This window comes from Xyrauchen texanus, chromosome 11, assembly GCF_025860055.1.
Source record: "Xyrauchen texanus isolate HMW12.3.18 chromosome 11, RBS_HiC_50CHRs, whole genome shotgun sequence".
Taxonomy (NCBI): Eukaryota; Metazoa; Chordata; class Actinopteri; order Cypriniformes; family Catostomidae; genus Xyrauchen; species Xyrauchen texanus.
The window spans coordinates 44,965,170-44,984,438 of NC_068286.1; the positions used below are offsets into that span (position 1 = coordinate 44,965,170).

Below are 19,269 nucleotides of genomic sequence, written 5' to 3' on the forward strand. Positions count from 1 at the left end.
ACACACACACACACACACACACACACACACACACACACAATTGCAAACATGCCAGCACAATAAGCTCAATCTAATGTAAATGAATGCTGGAGGTACTGGATACATGTTTCTAAACTTGGCACACAGGCTCATCATATGTGACTTTCTGAAGTTTAAATTTTTAAATTTCAGCAGTGATCTGAGACGTCTCCTCTACATACACATAAATAGATTGATGTAAATAGCAGAACAGAAGCCCACAGACTTTTTTTGGGAGATAAAACTTGATGTTGATGTTGTCCTCAGATTTACAGGAATAGTTCACTCAAAAATATTTTGTTTTTTATTATTGACCGGCCGTTCACGCTGAGACAAGTTTTGCATCTCTGCGCTGTTAATTTTCCTATGTATATATGCTAGATGGACAGATTTGACCATACAACATATCTTTGTCAGCATCTCGCATGTGCACACCATTTTTTAATATGTGGGGTCAAGTTAAGAGTGTCACCTTTTGAAACGCATCTTGAGACCATTCATTTTGTTCCATTCAATGTGCAGCGTATCGCTTTTTCAAACCCAATGACAAGTTCTATGTGAGCAGCCATAATGTACTCTCATGCAATCTCAGATTCAACATTTTGTCATAAAAATCCATGTGTAAAGGGATTAAAGGGAAAGGAGGAGGAGTGAACTGGCTTGACGATATGAATAATAGTTTAATGAAAAACTAAACAAAAAGACACACACACAAAGTTGTTGGACAGCTGCCCGTAAATCTCTCTCTCTGTCCCACTGCAGCCTCCAGTCAGCCTTTATGCCTCTCTGAGGCTTGATTACCCTGACCAGTGGCCGGGTGTGTAGCATCACATCCCGGCCCCGCCCTCCGTCCTGTCACATTCTTCCCTCGTTCTCTCAGGCCGGGGACCCCCCTGCATGACGTACATCCCCCCCAATCCCTCTTTCTTTGGGGAGGGGCGTGCCGGCAGGTAATCCACGTCTACCTGGATGAGGGAGGGGACAAGGGGAGGGAAACAAAAACAAATGTGGCACCTACATGCAGTAATGGTGATAGTGCCAAATTAACAAAAATATTTTAAAAAAGAGAGGGAAAGGCCAATAAACACTTACTCGCCGGTTCTCCGATACGCTGTAGCTTGGTCCTTGGCCACTCCTCCACCCTCTAATGGATGACAGCCGTGCCTCCCTGGACAGATCAGAGGCAGACCTCTGGCCCCTGGCGGACGGAACGCCCCGCCACGTTTTTGGTGGACAGTAGGGGTCTCCCCCGCCCCTGGCAGTGGTAACAGCGCCAGACGGTTGATTGGGAGCCCCTCCTCCCCTCGCGGTCAGCGGCCGTTCCTCCGCTTCCAGGCAGCCTGGCTCCTCCGTACTCCAGTGGATGGCCACGGCTGCTCCGTTGGGGTGGATGGTAGTGGCGAGGACTCTACAACGGCGCATCCCTCCTCCTTCCCGGGTTTCCCGCCCTGTCACACCATGGTACACAAGGAGAGATTTTTAGCAGAATTTTCTGCTCTTTTACATACAACGAGAGTATATGTTGTTTAGAAATCATCTTTAAGAGAAACCGAATTAGGTTAACACAACTAGAACATGCCTCTTGCACATGGTACACATATATAAAAAAAGCCATAATTAAACTCCAGTAATTTATTATTTTTTTAAGCAAAATACATCAACTCACCTGCAACTCTTTAAATAGTTTTATTGTTTTAATCTATATTTTCTAACAAAATGACCTGTATCCACAGTGTTTACAAATTTGTACATAATACAACAGAGCACAGGGTCAAAAAAAAATAATTTACATAAAATAATGACACTCTGATTACATGGACACAAGTAAGTTTAGAACACGCTAACAACTGTAATATCTATAAAATAAAAAAAAGTCAAGCTGATGAAAGTCACTGTGAGTGAGTGTGTCTATGAATTCTACCTTGAATATAAGTTACTGATGCACTGGTAAGGGAAACAAGAACATAGCAAAGAGATAAACTTATTAAACTCTAAATTATGAATATTAAATGATGCCAAAATATTGTTAGGATTGAAGAAGTATGAAGGACATCCAAAGTGATATACCACCCTTACATGGTATTGAGAATGTTTGTATTGCTGCAAATGAACCATTAACCAGACACATTTCTAGCTGTTGTGAATATGTTGACAGTGCTAGCACACACGGATACTTTTTACATGAACCAACCCAAGTGCTCGGCCAAGACACAGTGTTTAAAGACATAAAATATCACCCTAATAGCTTGTCCAAGTGTCTGTATGTTTGTTTGAAAAGTCACATTTCAAAAATACATCATTATACAAGGTATTGTTGTTGCTGTTGTTAATTATTGTAACAATTGTTCATGTTAATCTCAGAACGATGAGAAGAGGAATTTATCAACTTTGGTGGTAAACACTTCTCACACTCAATCAAGTGGTGTATTTTTATTATATTAACTTGTCTAAAAGAATTAAAGAAAGCAAATGCAATCCTAATATAATTATGTGAAGTCTTTTGAAACTGCCTCAATGAAGTTCGGCGCAGACATGAGAATGGTAAAGGTGCAGATGATGGAGAAAAGGGAAAACGCCACCAGACAGAGCCGATCCACGACTGCTGCTGCGAATTTCCACTCACTGCAGATTGCCTCTGCCTCATCCTGGTCACGGAACCGTTGGGCGATGTACATCACTTCCGCCAGGATGCGATGGATCTCCTGCTCACCTGCAAACATCCTAACTGCCTCCCGCGGTTCCTCGTTGGGCGACCCACAGACTCGCCCTCCACTGCAAGACACACCAGAGTCGCTGCTGGGTGGGCAGCAAGCACTGTCAATGGAGTGGTAGCCAAAGTACAGGTTCATGTGACCATTGGTGGTGGAGTTGGTAGAGGATGGCTGAACAGGCAACACGCCCATTTGAATGCTGCTAGCACTGGCATGGTGTGCTGGAGAGTGGTCATATGTGTGGCTGGCTTTCCGTTCCTCACCCGGCTTCTTCATGCGCAAAAACCAGGCACACCAGTTGAGCAGGATCACCCGCACCTGAGAATAAAATGAAGACATTTCTGATTGGATGATGAGGCATTAAAATCAGTGAAGTCAGTGTATTTCAAATGAATATGGGAGAACGCGTCCAGTAAAGGCGCAGGTGTGTGTAAAGATTCAGGCCTGCTTCAAGCTGCAGGTGCTTCCCACTAGACATTAACTAAATAAGCAACACCAGACAGCTGTACCTAAGAGTTATTTTCTTCTTCTAAGAGTAGCAGAGGAGACATAGACCTAATAACCTCTCCAGTGAGAAACCATGATGCGCTAGAGTCATAACAAAACTTTCAAGAAACTCATCCACTCTGGGCGTATTTCTCATATTTTAAAAATCTATTTATCTTGTTGGATTTAAGGCTAGTCGCTTTTGGGTGGAAAGCAGTATTTCAAAGGAATAGTAAACCCTTTCTTTCTTCTGCGGAACACAAAGAAAGATATTTTGATGGATATATGAGATGTTTTTGTTCACACAACACAAGTCAATGGGGTCTAAAACTTTCAAGCTCCAAAAATGACATACAGTAAAGAAAGCATAATAAAATGTAAACCTCCTGACTGCTGTGTGCATTGTCCATTTCCCCTTTTGATTTGAAACTTGTACCAACTAAGTTGTGAAATAGTACAAAGTAATACCAAGCTATAGAAAGTCATATTTTTATCATCAAATAGTTTATTTTGTGTCCAGGATTGTTGGTTATTCAAGTTTTGGAGATGTTATAGATATTGCAGCTGATTTTCTATAAAGCTGAATAAATAATTCTGATTAAAAGTAATGACCAGCATCACCCAAAAGTTCCAGATTCTCCCATATGTACTGATTATCATTGTCCCATGTCTGCAAAACATGTTGAGTGGTCCAAAAATTCTCTGCAGCCTGAAACTGAAATTTTGGTCAGATTTTAGGAGTGAATGCACTTAGCTTTACGTGTCCTACACACTACACAACTTTCAAAGACATCGGATCGTGGTACCGTTCATATTACACAACTGGAACACACTTCATGGAAGTTGTGGCGTTTTCAAATTATAGCCATAGTGCGCAGTACACTCACCACACACCAGCTATTGGTGGAGAGGAGAGAGTAGAGTGATGGAGCCAATTAATGGATGGGGATTATTAGGAGGCCATGACTGATAAGGGCCAGGGAAGGAAGGGCTACTTTTGAAATGTATTCCACTACAGATTACAGAATACATGCTGTAAAATGTCATTTGTAATATTCAGTTAGATTACTCAAGGTCAGTAGCGTATTCTAAATACTTTGGATTACTTCTTCAGTACTGGTAGATTTTTTTCACTTGTTTTGACTATAGAAATTCTGACAGTACAGAAAGACAAAATACACATGTTAAAAATACATTCTCTGAAAAACCGAAATGTCTTATGCAGTTTTGTTTTACAGGAAAAAAAATACAAAATCCAAAACAAATATTATCATCAAAAATATGATTTTTCCCCTAATATCAAAGGTCTTACTTACTATCTTGATAAGGGCCAATGGGGGAATTTGGCCAGGACACCAGAGTTACACACCTACTCTTTACGAGAAGTGTCCTGGGATTTTTAATGGCCACAGAGAGTTAGCACCATCAGTTTAACTTCTCATCTGAAAGACAGTGCCTTTTTATACTATAGTGTTACCGCCACTATACTGGGACATTAGAACCCACCGAGGCCGCGGGGTGAGTACCCCCTGCTGCCCTCACTAATACCTCTTACAGCAGCAACCTAAGTTTTCCCTAGGAGGTCTGCCATCCAGGTACTAGCCAGGCTCAACCCTGCTTAGCTTATGACAGAATGACTTAAAGAGCACCTATTATGGTTTTTAAACATGCTTAATTTAGTTTTAAAGGTTTCATACAAATTTACATGCATCCAAGGTCAAAAAACACTTTAATTTGCTCATAAGTTAAATTGCAGCATTAACTTTTTCCCAGTGTCAAAAACAACTCGTTCAATGATCCTTTCTAAGGCATTCATTATAGACTCCTCCTTTCAGAGAGCCTACTCTACTCTGATTGGTCAGATGTCCCAGTCTGTTGTGATTGGTCTACCGCCTAGTGTAGAGTTTGAGGGCGGGTCAAAGCTGTTCACGAGCAGCCCATGAAGACCAGAGGCAGGTTTTTTGTCACCAAATTACACCAGTTAGTACAGGAAGTAAGTCTGGAATTACTAATGACTCGTTTCAGGTGTTCAGAATCGGTTCTTTCTTTTGGGAGTCAATAACTCCATTTGTGGTGCACTTTGATTTCTGAAACTTTGCAGACTTTTTAAAATTCCCAAACAGCTATATAACACACTACATGAAAGGTAATATTTGAAAAACCATAATAGGTGCTCTTTAACCTCCAGTGTGCTGTCTGTCTGCACTGGTCTCAGAATAGTTCGAAATTTCCATCTATATGGGACACCTTTTTCACTATGAATCTTGCCATCTGCAGTCTGGCATCATGATTTGAAGCTCAGTTACACTTCCTCACCATGCACAGTGCATTTACAGTGCTCTGCACATGCATCAAATTCGAGGAAGCGTAATTGCCCTTCAAATCATGATCACGCTTAAAGTGTTGGACCCCAATGACTTGCGTTGTATGTATAAAAACACCTCATATCTGCATCAAAATATCTTTGTTTGTGTTCCGCAGAAGAAAGTACGTTTGAGACGGCATAAGGGGAGAAACTAATGAGAGGATTACAATAAGAAAAGAAACATTTCTTTAAGTTTAACATTAATTAAATATAAATAGTTCAGACTTCAGTTTCAAAAAACGTAATACTTAATTTTTACTTAATTTTAAAAATATAATTGTCTATTAACCACTTTGTGGCTTTCATGACTTTATTGAGGATTAGGTAGCCTACCGATGCAGTTTTGTGTGTTTGTATTTTTGCAAGTGATGCTTGGCATGCAGATGTAAGGGACTTTTTTATATTGCATGACTCTACAGTATAAAATGATAAGAAATAACATTCCTCTCTCTCGATCTTATTGCTTTCATGCTAGTGGTGCCCTGATGGTGCCTGATATAAACAATCAACTGAAAGAGTCTCTACTCACCCATCTTGGCATCTTGCCCCCCTGTGGATCATGATGATGAAACTGCAGAACGAGGACGGTGACAACAACTGACAAGCCCACAATCATCATAGTGCTGGCAAAGTACTGAGCTACACAGAACCAAAGAAGACACAACAAATGAAAAAATATGTATGTGAAAATATGGGATTTGAATTCCAATTTAATTTTGGAAATAATGTTTTAGGATTTTGAAAATAATTAAAACCTAGAGCTCAAACATCTGGATCACATGTGAGCTTAAATACATAAAAACGTTTGAAATGCATGTCCAACTTTGCACTTGAATTATGCTGATATCATTTGTAATGGTAAAAAAACAAAAAATGATATATTAGAAAAATGCAAAATAGAAGCATTTTCACTAGAGGTCAGATGTAAGGACCCCACTGTATATTGTCTAAAACTGACTTTTGTAATTGGTTTATAAGGTTATATGCAAAATGTAGGTGCTCGAACTATACGTGAATTCTCTTTTTTTGTGAAGTATGTGGTATTATAAATCAATAAACCAATCTTATTACATTTTTAGAACATACGATCACACTTTTCAGACCATCAACTAATAAACTTAATGAAATGTATGTATTACCTATGAGAGGAACAGAGTCAGATGTGGCTGGCATAATCTCAGCTACCAGCAGCATGAAGACTGTTAATGACAGGAGGACTGTGATCCCTAACAGAGGGGAACATTGAAGGGATGCATAAAATTACTAGAAGTTCAATCTTCAAACTATATAGTAAATGGCAAAAAATTATTAGTCCTTTTAACTTTTTACCTCTTAGCCAATCGTCTTGTTTAAACGTGATGTGTTCAGCCAATCAACTTGCATATTTCCTTTATCTACATTTTAAATTGCTCAGTTTTGCAGATATTGCAGAGTGCAGCAAGAGTTTTTCTCTAAAACCCACCTCCACCCCACCTCCATTGGTCTAGATCTACCACTTGTACTGTATATCTAATTGTGCAGCAGCATGTCTTGTGTTTGTATAATCCACCAAGCCCAATTCCTATATATATTCATGCCCATTTGCATTAACATGCTAAATCTTTCCGAGAGTTGCCATGAATGAAATAATGTCTTCCCTTCATGTGTGTGAATGAATGTCATCTTAAATTCCTGCACCTGCTACCAATTTGATACTAAATACCATATTGCTTTTACAAATGTTGCCAAAATATCAGAATGTTTTGTACAAGTTATGGAGATTTCCAGTTCATACACTCTTCATTGGCATTTATCGTATTTGGTGTTACAATGTAACATTAACCATGATCCTGTATTCGGTTGTTTGTGTGAACGTTCACTCTCTTCATCCAAAGATGTTTGAAAATGTCAGAAATGTGGCAAGCAAAACATTAGCCTGAGGCAACACAAAAGAAATGGGTAACTGTGGAGCGGAGAAGGGCAGGGCCGGGCTGGAACAATGCCTGATGGGGCACGCGAGGGATAAAGGCGGCCGGTGACGACAGGTCGAGAGAGAGAGAGAGAATTACGGGCCGCTGCCCTGTATGTGTTTGTCTTTTAATTGAATTAAATATAATTTATATTGTTAAGCCGGTTCTCACCTCCTTTCCCTTTAACCCCCTTACAGTCACACTTTATTATAACTACATGGTATAAAATATTAGTAAAGCATTAGTTTGTAGTTAATTGATCATTTATAAATGATTGTTCTTACATTATTAATACATTAAGAAGCTACATATAAATATCATTTTATTCGTTTCTATTTAATTTAGAAGTAGTGTTTATGAGAACATTAAGAAAGCATACATTCATTATCAATAAAGATATTAAATATGTAGTGAAGTGGATACACATTTATGCTTAATTAGTGTGTATATTAATGTTTTAGGAACACTTACTATTAAATCAATTAATGCTTAATTAATAAAGGTTGTAATAAAGCACTTACTAATGGCTAGCTAAGCAGTTTGTGTGACCTAATCTAAATTGAGAACTATACATGCCTAATTAAACATTTATTAACATGGTTCAAAAGTAAGTATGGCCAGCCGGCCCGGGGCCAGTGTGAGAGTTTCGCACTTTTGGGCCAGTATTGCGTTGTTCACTAAATCTTCCTTTGAGCTTGTAAATGCGTTAAACATGTGTCCTAGTCTGATTATTAAACCACAGAAGCCTGCAATTTCATTTAAAAATATCCACTTCTTTTGTGTTGCACGCTTTAAAGTGATGTGTGAAGGCGTTGACCTGCTAAAAACATCACATTATGACTTCTGTAATCTGTGTATTAGATTACAGAAAGTGAAATGCTCATTTAATTGCAGACTATTTATTTAACGAAATTGCAGCTTCTTATGGTGTAACAATCAAATGACCTTGTAGCAAACTGCTTATCCAGAAGTGTGAAGCTTCATCAAACAAACACAGAAACTAACACAGAGATCTATCAAAATAAAAGTTTGGTTTAAATGGACACGTGCAATTGAAGAATTTATGACAAAAAATATATTACTACTGCATAGTACAACTTTTATAATAATTTTAATAATATTAATAATAATAATTATTATTATAAATATTAGTATTACTACTAATATATCGGAATTATTTTATTTTAGCAATTTCACAAGCAAGTGTGCGGTTGTACTGAATGTACTGTAAGTTTATTTATTCAGTGATTCTCTATTGTGCGCACATTATTTGACAAAAAATTACTGTTTTAGATTTAGCTGTGAAGATGTTATTTAAGCACTTTATTTTTATTAAATACAAATAAATAAATTTAAATAATTGAATTAGATGAACTCATTAATTTTATGAATTCATTTGATTAATCATATTTTAGATTTTTGAAGGAAAAAAAATATTTTAAACATGGAATTCAGAAAAATAAAATGGAAAACAGAATTTGGGAAAACAAAGCAGAATTAGGAAAGAAAATATTTTTTATGCCTTGCAACCTTAAACATTTGTCTTTTCTTTTAATTAATAAAAGTTGTTGATTTATTTAATATTTCATTTTGCATATTAAAACTTGTCATCAAAGTGGGGATTTGTCTAAAAATTGTTTTCTATGAGAGACAAATGTGTCTTCCTGAAGGGAGCGCCTCCCGGCCTAAATCCTGAAAGCGGATTTGTTTGTTGATCAACATTAAAATAGTAAGATTTGTTTTCATACTGCAGACATTTGTACATTAAATACTGTGCTTGTATATTTTTACTATAAAACTGGTACCTAAGATACAAATCCGTCACTGCAATCTCTGGAATGTTGTTACATAAAATGCCCTATTCAGTAACCACAAACTACTGTTATTGTAACATCCGGCCCAGTGCGTGTATGGCGTGACAATGTCGCTTGTACAATTCAGCAGCCTAGTAAGGACATTTTCACTAATGAAGTTTAATAGGCACTGAATTTGGCAAAATATACTTTAAAGTCAATAACATAACGTTACATGCACTTTCCTGTTTCTGTTTTTTTTTTTTTATTATTGCCATTTCATCACTGTCATGTGATTGAGATGCTGTGGAGATTTCCTGTTATTTCAGGGCCAAGTTTTCAGAGTAATGGATCATTAATAAATGTTTAATTAGTATACAATTCTCAATTTAGATTAGGTCACACTAAATGCATTGTAAGCAATTAGTCAATGCATTACAACCTACATATTAAGCAATAATTGCTTTAATAGTATGTGTTATGAAAACAGTAACAAATACATTATTTGGGGGGGGCCTGTGTATCTCAGCGAGTATTGACGCTGACTACCACGCCTGGAGTTGCGAGTTCGAATCCAGGGCGTGCTGAGTGACTCCAGTCAGGTCTCCTAAGCAACCAAATTGGCCCGGTTGCTAGGGAGTATAGAGTCACATAGGGTAACCTCCTTGTGGTCGCGATTAGTGGTTCTCGCTCTCAATAGGGCGTGTGGTGAGTTGTGCGTGGATCACGGAGAGTAGCATGAGCCTCCACATGCTGTGAGTCTCCGCAGTGTCATGCACAACGAGTCACGTGATAAAATGCGCGGATTGACGGTCTCAGAAGCGGAGGCAACTGAGACTTGTTCTCCACCACCCAGATTGAGGTGAGTAACCGTGTCACCACGAGGACCTACTAAGTAGTGGGAACTGGGCATTCCAAATTGGGGAAAAAAGAAAAAAAAAAAAAAAACAATAATTAAGTTTAAATGTAAATGCAATGAATTACTCTTACTGTGCGTTCAGACAAAGAGGCGTCGAGAGTATCAAATCGACCAGTGTTTAATAGCTTAATAATGTAGGAACAATAGTTTATAAATGATCAATTGACTATAAACTAATTCTTTACAAATACTTTATCCCATGTAGTTATTATAAAGTGTTACCAAGAAATGTGGTCTCAACAGTGTGTTCTCTGGCTAAACCGATGTCTCATCTATAATTAAAACATCATATCCACGAAATCTCACCGGAATATTCACATTTAACTCTGGGTTACTGACCGAAAGGTCGGGGGTTCAAGCCCCAGCACCGTCAAGATACCACTGTTGGGCCCTTGAGCAAGGCCCTTTACCCTATCTGCTCCAGGGGCGCTGTTTCATGGTTGACCCTGTGTTCTGACCCCAGCTTAGTTGGGATATTCGAAAACATGTACTCTGCACAATGACAATAAAATTTAATCTTAATCAAATAACACTATAATCGAAATCCCACCCAATCTCTTCGAAACATACTTCATTAGTCGCAAGATACTGTAATTAATTACTGCCTATTTATTGCATAACATCAAGCACATAACACAAATGAATCTAATTATTGCATCCGTCACTGCCTTATGTCTTGTGTTTAAGTACTTTGCACATTCATAAAGCTGTCAACTCTTTATACAGTAATTTGCATATTTTGTATAATGGATAAATGTGTTCCAACAGTGTTAATGTCTCATGAGATTTGATGTTCTCCAGTCTGTATAAGACAGACTGTATACGATCATTGCACTGGAATATGGTGTGTGTATAGTGAAGTGATAAAGTCATTTGAAAGATGAAAAAAATGGGGTGCGTGCTTCAAATGACAGAAGTTTATTATATTGCTTCAGGGCCGTGTTGTGCTGTAGAACAGAGGGATAATTGTCTAGATATGATGTGTGAGAGAAAAAAAGATTGTATTATTTTACCCAGTGATATCTTCTCTCCAGAATCCGCAGGCAGCAGGAACACGAGCAGAGCCAGACCAGAGATGAGCACACAGGGAATGAGCAGGTTTAGACCATAGTACAGTGTTCGCCTGCGCATCGTTACGGTAAATGTCACATCAGGGTACGGTTCTTTACAGCATTCATAATACAGCTCATTACGCTTTCCAGGGACTCCTGCAAACACACAAACACACACACACATGATCACTTTCAGCCCTGTGTCATACATTAGCAAGATGGCTAAACTTAATTCCTAAGAAGGACGTAAAAGTGAGATGAAGGAATTTACAAAAAATCGAGACTGTCATTAACTGATAGCCTAGACAAACATTCTTGTGACAAGACTAAACCTCCGAAAGTAATTTTTCATGACCTTTTGGTAAAGCAAAAACACAATCATCAGTCATAATTTATTCTCTGTTTTTGTCCTTGATCTGTGTTCAGAACACTGATATTTGCTTTTCATTTTTGCAAAGTAATCCACTTAATCCTGGTGGTCTCCAAGGAGTGCAAATAAATATTTCAATCCATCAAAGTCAAACAAGCCTGAACAAAGTTGAAATAAAATGAAACACAATCTTGTCATCTGTAATGTGCCATAAAAACTCAATGCAAATTTCAAAATGCACAAAAAAACATTTAGCTAAAAACTTTATTTCTACCATTTACAAGAGTCTTAATCTACCAGGGTCAGACAGCCCTCCTTCTACAACTGATTAAAAATGAAATCAAAATTTTAATTTCTCAAAGTAGGCAGGTGGAGGAAGAGCTTTCATCAGGATTTCATGCTGTGTAGCGACTGGTCACAATTGTCATGGTACTCAGAGACAATCACATCAAAGCAAATGGTCGGTTTGAGTCATTTAACTGATTAAAAAAAGACTTACCTGAGTGATTTGATTGTGTGTGTGTGTGTGTGTGTGTGTGTGTGTGTGTGTGTGTGTGTGTGATTGCGTGCGTGTGTGTGTGTGTGTGGAGGAGGAAGGGACTGCCATTTATAATCATATCTGCCATTTAGATTGTGCCACTGATGGAAATGTTCACAGAACTCAGAAAAGGATAACAATTTCCTTGTTGTTTGGCATCATGCATTAGGTTTTATTTCAGGGGAAATACACTGATGACAAACTATAATCACATTACAATTACACATGTTTCAGTTATCCAAATTATCCAGATGAATGAAAAAACAAAACAATAAAGGAACAGAAATACAATCTAGAAGAACATGTAAAGTACCCCGGTGCTGTGAAATATTAGCACTCTTGGAACAACGCTTGTTGATTGAAATTACATGAGTGAAACTAACTGTTTAATTGTACATATTGTATATGTTGATAACTCTCTGGAACAGGGTAACCAACAGCAAGTGTGTGCGTTTCAATGAAAGTGTGTTTCCCTGCAGTGCTAAATATGCTCATTCACAGACTGTCCATGTCACTGCAAAACCTTGGCACCTAACTGAGCATTGGTGCCAGCCAAAATCAGTGCCAATGCACTGCCAACTTCCTTCAGGACCCCATCTGTCGACCAGACCCTGGGTCACATTGGCTCTGACTCAAAGGAAGAAATAAGAGACTAGGACAGAAACACTGACGGAGAGATTAAAAAGGCAGACACCGTCAAATTATGACATATCAGAACCTCTGTCTCAAAAGAGGACAAGGCAGGGGCGGAGAAAGGAGTTTTACAAAGGGGTGGCCAGGGGCACCACAGTCTGTGGTGGCACAGAAATGGGAGGGGGGGTTACAATGTATACAATGACACCCGGGACGGAGAGGTTTGGCAACCTTGGTGTGCACACATGTTACGTTTGTACAGAGATGATTTAATTGTGCCAACAAATGACCAAAAAAAAAACTAAAACAGCAATTGTGAATGGGGTGGCCAATGGGGTGACCAGGCTGCAGTCCATGGTGGCCACGTCCACCCCTGGCTATCCCTTAGCTCCGCCACTGGGACAATGGACAAGGACTACGTAAACACTCATTTGGGACAATTTGAAATATTAGTGCAAAACATCAAATAGTGTTGCATGATTTTTATTTGAATTTAATTAACATATATTCATGATATTAACCCTAAAATTCATACGTGGGTCAAAATACTTTGCTATGCTTTTTACGTTTTTAATTTTTTTAAGTGTCTTTTATCATGTGAACTAACTGTTTCCACATTATTATTTATATACAGTATGTATACACTGATCAGCCACAACATTAAAACCACCCGCCTAATATCGTGTAGATCCCCCTCGTGCCACCAAAACAGCTTTGACCCATCGAGCCATGTACTCCATAAGACCTCTGAAGGTGTCCTGTGGTATCTGGCACCAAGACTGTATCAGCAGAAACTTGTAAGTTGCGAGGTGAGGCCTCCATGGATCAGACTTGTTGGTCCAGCACATCCCATAGATGCTCAATCTAATTGAGATCTGGGGAATTTTGAGTCCAAGTCAGCACCTTGAACTCTTTGTCATGTTCCTCAAACCATTCCTGAACAATGTGTGCAGTGTGGCTGGGCGCATTATCCTGCTGAAAGAGGCCACTGCCATCAGGGTATACCTTTGCCATGAAGGGGTGTAGGTGGTCTGCAACAATATTTAGGTGGTACGTGTCAAAGTAACATCCACATGAATGCCAGGACCCAAGGTTTCCCAGCAGAACATTGCCCAGAGCATCACACTGCCTCTGCCGGCCTACCTTCTTCCCATAGTGCATCCTTCTGCCATCTCTTCCACAGGTAACCGATGTACATGCACCCAATGAACGTGATTCATCAGACCAGGCCACCTTCTTCCATTGCTCCATGGTCCAGTTCTGATGCTCACATGTCCATTGTAGGCACATTCGGTGGTGGACAGGGGTCAGCATGGACACTCTGATGGTCTGCGGCTACGTAGCCCTATACGCTGCAAGTTGTGATGCACTGTGTGTACTGACACCATTCTGTCATGGCCAGCATTACATTTCTCAGCAATTTGTGCTACAGTAGCTCTTCTGTGGGATCGGACCAGACGGGCTAGCCTTCGCTCCCTACGTGCATCAACGAGCCTTGGGTGCCGATGGACCACTTTTGGTAGGTATTAACCACCGCATACCAGGAACACCCCACAAGAACTGAGGTTTTGGAGATTCTCTGACCCAGTTGTCTAGCCATCACAATTTGGCCCTTGTCAAAGTCACTCAGATCCATACGCTAGCCCATTTTCCTGCTTCCAACACATGCAATTCAAGAACTGACTGTTCACTTGCTGCCTAATATATCCCAACCCTTGACAGTTGCCATTTTAATGAGATAATGAATGTTATTCACTTCACCTGTCAGTGGATTTAATGTTGTGGCTGATCAGCATATATATACTGTGTATATATATATATATGTATATGTTAAAAAGAGTTTGTGTTACTATCCCTAGTTTAAATATGTTGGTCAAATTTCTTTTCTTTAATTTTGTATCTTTATATGTAATTACATATCTATCAGGAAGACTTGCAGACTTTGTGAAGACTTGCATCTGTATTGAGATTTAAGATGACATTTATTTGATAAATATAAAACAGAAATGTAATGTCTTTCTTTGGCATAAGCCCCGTCTGGCGGTCCGAAGGAGTTGCACTCAGAACCGTCATATCCTGCCGGAGATAGGAGGCAGGTGCGAGGAGCCTACCCCCGTGCAGGACGGGACTCAACTGGTGGTGGTGGGGTGGTGGAGGTTGCCGTGTTAGCACACTGAAACAGCAATGTGATGGATTGTGAGCAGACTTATAAAGCAATGGCTTACATGTGATTGGCTGGGCTAATGGTGCGATGATTTACTGCTGCTAGTCTTCCCGCTAGAACTACGCTGCGCTTATATACAGTATAGGCAATGTTAGATATCACGTTTCTGATCAAATTTAAAATATATTTAGTAAGAAAGCTAAATGCAAACTGTCATTTAGCAGATGCTTTGAACAACCTGGTTATTTATATTATTATTAAATACAATTATTAAGTTATTATTATATTATATTAGCGTTACGAATATCAGCAGTGTTAAACGTACATTTAACTTTTTACCCACGTATGCATTCTCTGGGGGAGAAGTTAGATATGCATTCTATACTTAATCGCATTAAATTATAGGACCTCCAAGAAAAGTACTGGTAGATTATTTTTATAGTAAACAGGATCTTAGTATAGACATAAAAGGAATAGTGTCTTTCAAAGACCTTTTCTGTGTGTTAAGTTTGTGTTCCCTGCAGTCCAGCAAGGTGGAAGAACTCACTCAGCATTCAGATGAGCCAACATTCCATTTACACAGTTGTCCATAAAATAAACATTACAAAATTATCAATAGTGTCCCTTTAGGCAAAGAAAGAAACCATACAAACACAGCTGATCTTGCACATTGCTAAGCTACTGAACTGACACTTAAAATCCAAAAAGTGAGAAAAGCAAACAGATCTATACTATTATAGAGAGCATGTGTCAGGAGGGATGTGTTTGTACTTTTAAGTGCTTTCATAAAAATGGATTCGGTCCTTCACAAAATGCTCTCTTTTAAAGGTGTGGTGTGTCATTTCTGTGACAGTAGCAGAACCAAACAGAATTGCACAAATAATGATTGTTTCCAAACAGGTTTCCCAAACACTCGACACTGGAATTACTAGTGGGTAATATTTTCCCCCATTAAACAGTTCAACATTTTTACACATTGATGTTTGGCTTTATTATTGTTTTTACAAAGGATGCACTCACTCGTGTTAATGTTACTTATTTTAAATGTAATCAAATGTGAGGGGCCGTTTAGGTCTTAATTCAAACTTTATCTCTCGTATACACACAAAACACTCTCACATTAGCAAGAAATGTTCGCACATACTCACAAAACGCATACACGTTCACATGCAAAGCTCGTGTTTACACACAAAATGCTTGCACATACACATAGAAACCTCACACATTTACTGCTTTTACCCCTTTTTACCGCAAACAGTACACATAAAACACTTTTGGATTCACTTATTTAAACTTTCATATACACACAAAACACTCACACATATGCTACTTTTATCTCCCCCACACATATACAATACTCACACATTCACTGCTTTTACCTCTCACTGTGACGAGGAGAGCATGGCCGGGCCGTGAGGGGGCATGGCCAGCACTGAATCAGATGATCAGTGGGAAAGCGAGATAAAGGGGGCCGGAGACGCCGGTTCGAGAGAGAGACGCACACGGCTGCGCTGCTATGTTTGTTTTATGTTGAGTTTCTCAATAAACTTTATGTTGACTGTTCAGCCGGTTCCCGCCTCCTCCTTGCCCATCCTTATACTTTTAAAGTGGTGCCGAAACCCAGGAGGGAGGAGCGATGCGCTGTCGCGGAGTCCGGTGGCACCCTGGCTTGAATCAGGTTTCATGATGAGTTTCTCAGTAAACTTTATGTTGACTGTTCAGCCGGTTCCCGCCTCCTTCTTGACCACCTTTACCTGTTATACTCACATACATATATAACACTCATGCATTCACTTCTTTATCTATCACCTCTCACACACACATACAGCATCTGCCTGGGATTCGTTCTTTTCAGACGGTTCTTTTCTAAGGAATCAGGTGAGACAGGTCCTGTCTTTCAGAAGACCATGTTGACATGTTAATTTTGCTCATCAGAGATGTATGATTTTGACTAAGTAGCCTAAAAGATGATTGTTTTGGCTAGGTATGCCATTATTTACCCTGCTGTCTAAGAAGGCTATTTCCAACAATGTGCTGACTGTTTAACGGATTCAACTATATTTTATTCTGTGTCCACGTCATGTTTAGAAAACATTAGGTTTATTATTAATTTCTCACAGGCCTTTTTTTTTATTTATTTACATCGTAACTGTAATATTTGGAGTTCGCTGTCTTTTACTGCATATCGCGGTGCCGTTTTGTGGTCTGTTCTGCATAACACGCCGGCTCATTTTAGCTTATCGAGGCCCATTTGTCCCTTTTCACGGCTGACCCAGCGGCCTGCTCGGTTCTCCCGTTGGCCAGTCTGCCATTGATTGGCCACAAAGTGCGTCGGCCCACCAGGGGCCGGTATACCAGATTACCAGTTCAGCCCTGCCGACTCCCATGCCGGGAACCGCCAATATGAATTCCCCTCTGGGCGAGTCGAGTAGGACTGGTGAAACGAGTTTGGCGTACAGTACAGTTCAACACATGTGCACCTTTGTGCAAGACATGAGCAACATGAGAAAACATCATCAGAATGAAACATTTCAGTTATTACATTAATAAACTTGTAACCCTGACGGTACTGAGACCAAAACTGTGTTCTTTAACTTCTTTGCAAATGTAGTATCTCACTAGCCGGAGATCAAATGGGATGTGACATCAAAGGCACAGCATGGGTGATTTTCAGGGTATGAATATTCGCCGCATGGTGGGAATTTAGAATTTGGCACATACAAAGCTAATATGCCGATTTCCCATGAAACCAGGCTTCTCAATCTGATGCCCCTTGTTGCTCTGTGAGGCTGTTCAAACAATGTTTTAAAAGTGCCTCAGAGCCAGGGTGTTCAAAAGAATTCAACCTATGAATGCCTTATAATTGTCTCTGCATATTAAGGGAATAGTTTGCCTAAAAATGTAAGTTCTGTTATCATGTACTCTCCCTCATGTCATTCAAAACTCCTATGACTTCCTTGATGTGATACATCTAAAGCCACCATATCTGATTTGAGAGCTACAGTCAAATAGCAACTTAAATATTGGTTGACAGCCCACACACACGCATTTACTTTTATTACATGTAAAAGAGAAAGTTAGTTTATTCTTCAAAAGACTAGACTGATTGGACTACTCATTTTTAAGATGGGACAGGAAAAAAGATTTAAATATCAAATGAAACAAATACACACATCAGCTTTTATTTTAAGTCACAGGGTCTCTTACCCACTAAATCCCACTCTCCATTGGGGATGTATGAAGAGATGTCCACTGCCTGCATCTGTAGGTCCAGTAGCCAGCCGTTATGAGTCCAAGAGCCAAACTTCAGGTCACACTTTTGTATATCGAATGGAAACCAGCGCACATCTATGTAACATGTACTCTTCAGGATACCTGCAAGGTCACACACAAACATATACAGCATGTGCTTATGGGTATCACATAATGTACCATTAAGATGAATGAAAATGCTAACAAATGGCTTCGGTATTATAGACCTCCTTGGGCTTATACACTATCCACTTGTTTAGAATACAATGCTCTGAATAACTGCAAAACTCATATATATGCTTTTATGTAATTCCAGCCTTAGAGTAACATACATAGATTCTAACAGGCCAATCTTAGAAAGATTTACCAGACCACAATAGGGTTTAAGGCCTTAAATGTGTGGTGGATAGAGGCTCTTGAAGATATGACCAAAGTTCAGCCATGCTAAAAGATTATTTGAACCTGTTATCTGTTTGCCAATTGGCTTGCTCACATGTGACATGTTAAGCCAATCTGCTCGCATGGTGTGAGCTGATTGGTCTTTTGACATTTAATCTGGTGGCCAATCAGCACGGTTTCACGGCAGCGCACTGTGAGAGTTTTTCCTCTGAAACACACCTCCACGTGGCTAAATCTGCCAAGAATAGTAACCTATCAATATGTCATACCCACATTAACATGCTACCGTAAATCTTTCCGAGAGTTGTCATGACTGAACTTGTTTTGTGGGGTGGTAAGGACACTTCTTACCTGGTGGAATGTACTGGCATGAGCCTGATGCATTAACCAGGACATTCGTATGGAAGGTGGCATCAAACCTCTCATCGGCACTACAGAGAAGAGTGCAAATAAAAAGAACAAAACAAACCTCAATATTTTTAACTATAATAGTTGCTGAATTGTTAACCATCCTGTAGTCTGCATAAAGTGACACAGAAATTAGACATTCAAATGCTAGAGATATCTGAGCAAAATGTGTCTTTGTTTGATGCGATTGGTCATTACCCAACTTAAAATGG

At 39.3% G+C, this 19,269-nt stretch overlaps 1 protein-coding gene across 1 annotated transcript in view; it reads right to left on the reverse strand.

The window, feature by feature from the left end:
• Positions 1–1,840: 1,840 nt before the first annotated feature.
• The window catches only part of LOC127651663 (neuronal acetylcholine receptor subunit alpha-7-like), a 63,373-nt gene continuing 45,944 nt past the window's right edge, over positions 1,841–19,269 (reverse strand). Inside the window, exons 5-10 of the mRNA XM_052137611.1 lie at positions 19,001–19,080; positions 18,206–18,373; positions 11,255–11,449; positions 6,720–6,806; positions 6,110–6,219; positions 1,841–3,047 (exon numbers count right to left, since the gene is read on the reverse strand). Of these exons, the coding sequence (XP_051993571.1) occupies positions 2,505–3,047; positions 6,110–6,219; positions 6,720–6,806; positions 11,255–11,449; positions 18,206–18,373; positions 19,001–19,080 (1,183 nt within the window). The 3' untranslated portion in view covers positions 1,841–2,504. The remainder of the gene's footprint in view (positions 3,048–6,109; positions 6,220–6,719; positions 6,807–11,254; positions 11,450–18,205; positions 18,374–19,000; positions 19,081–19,269) is intronic.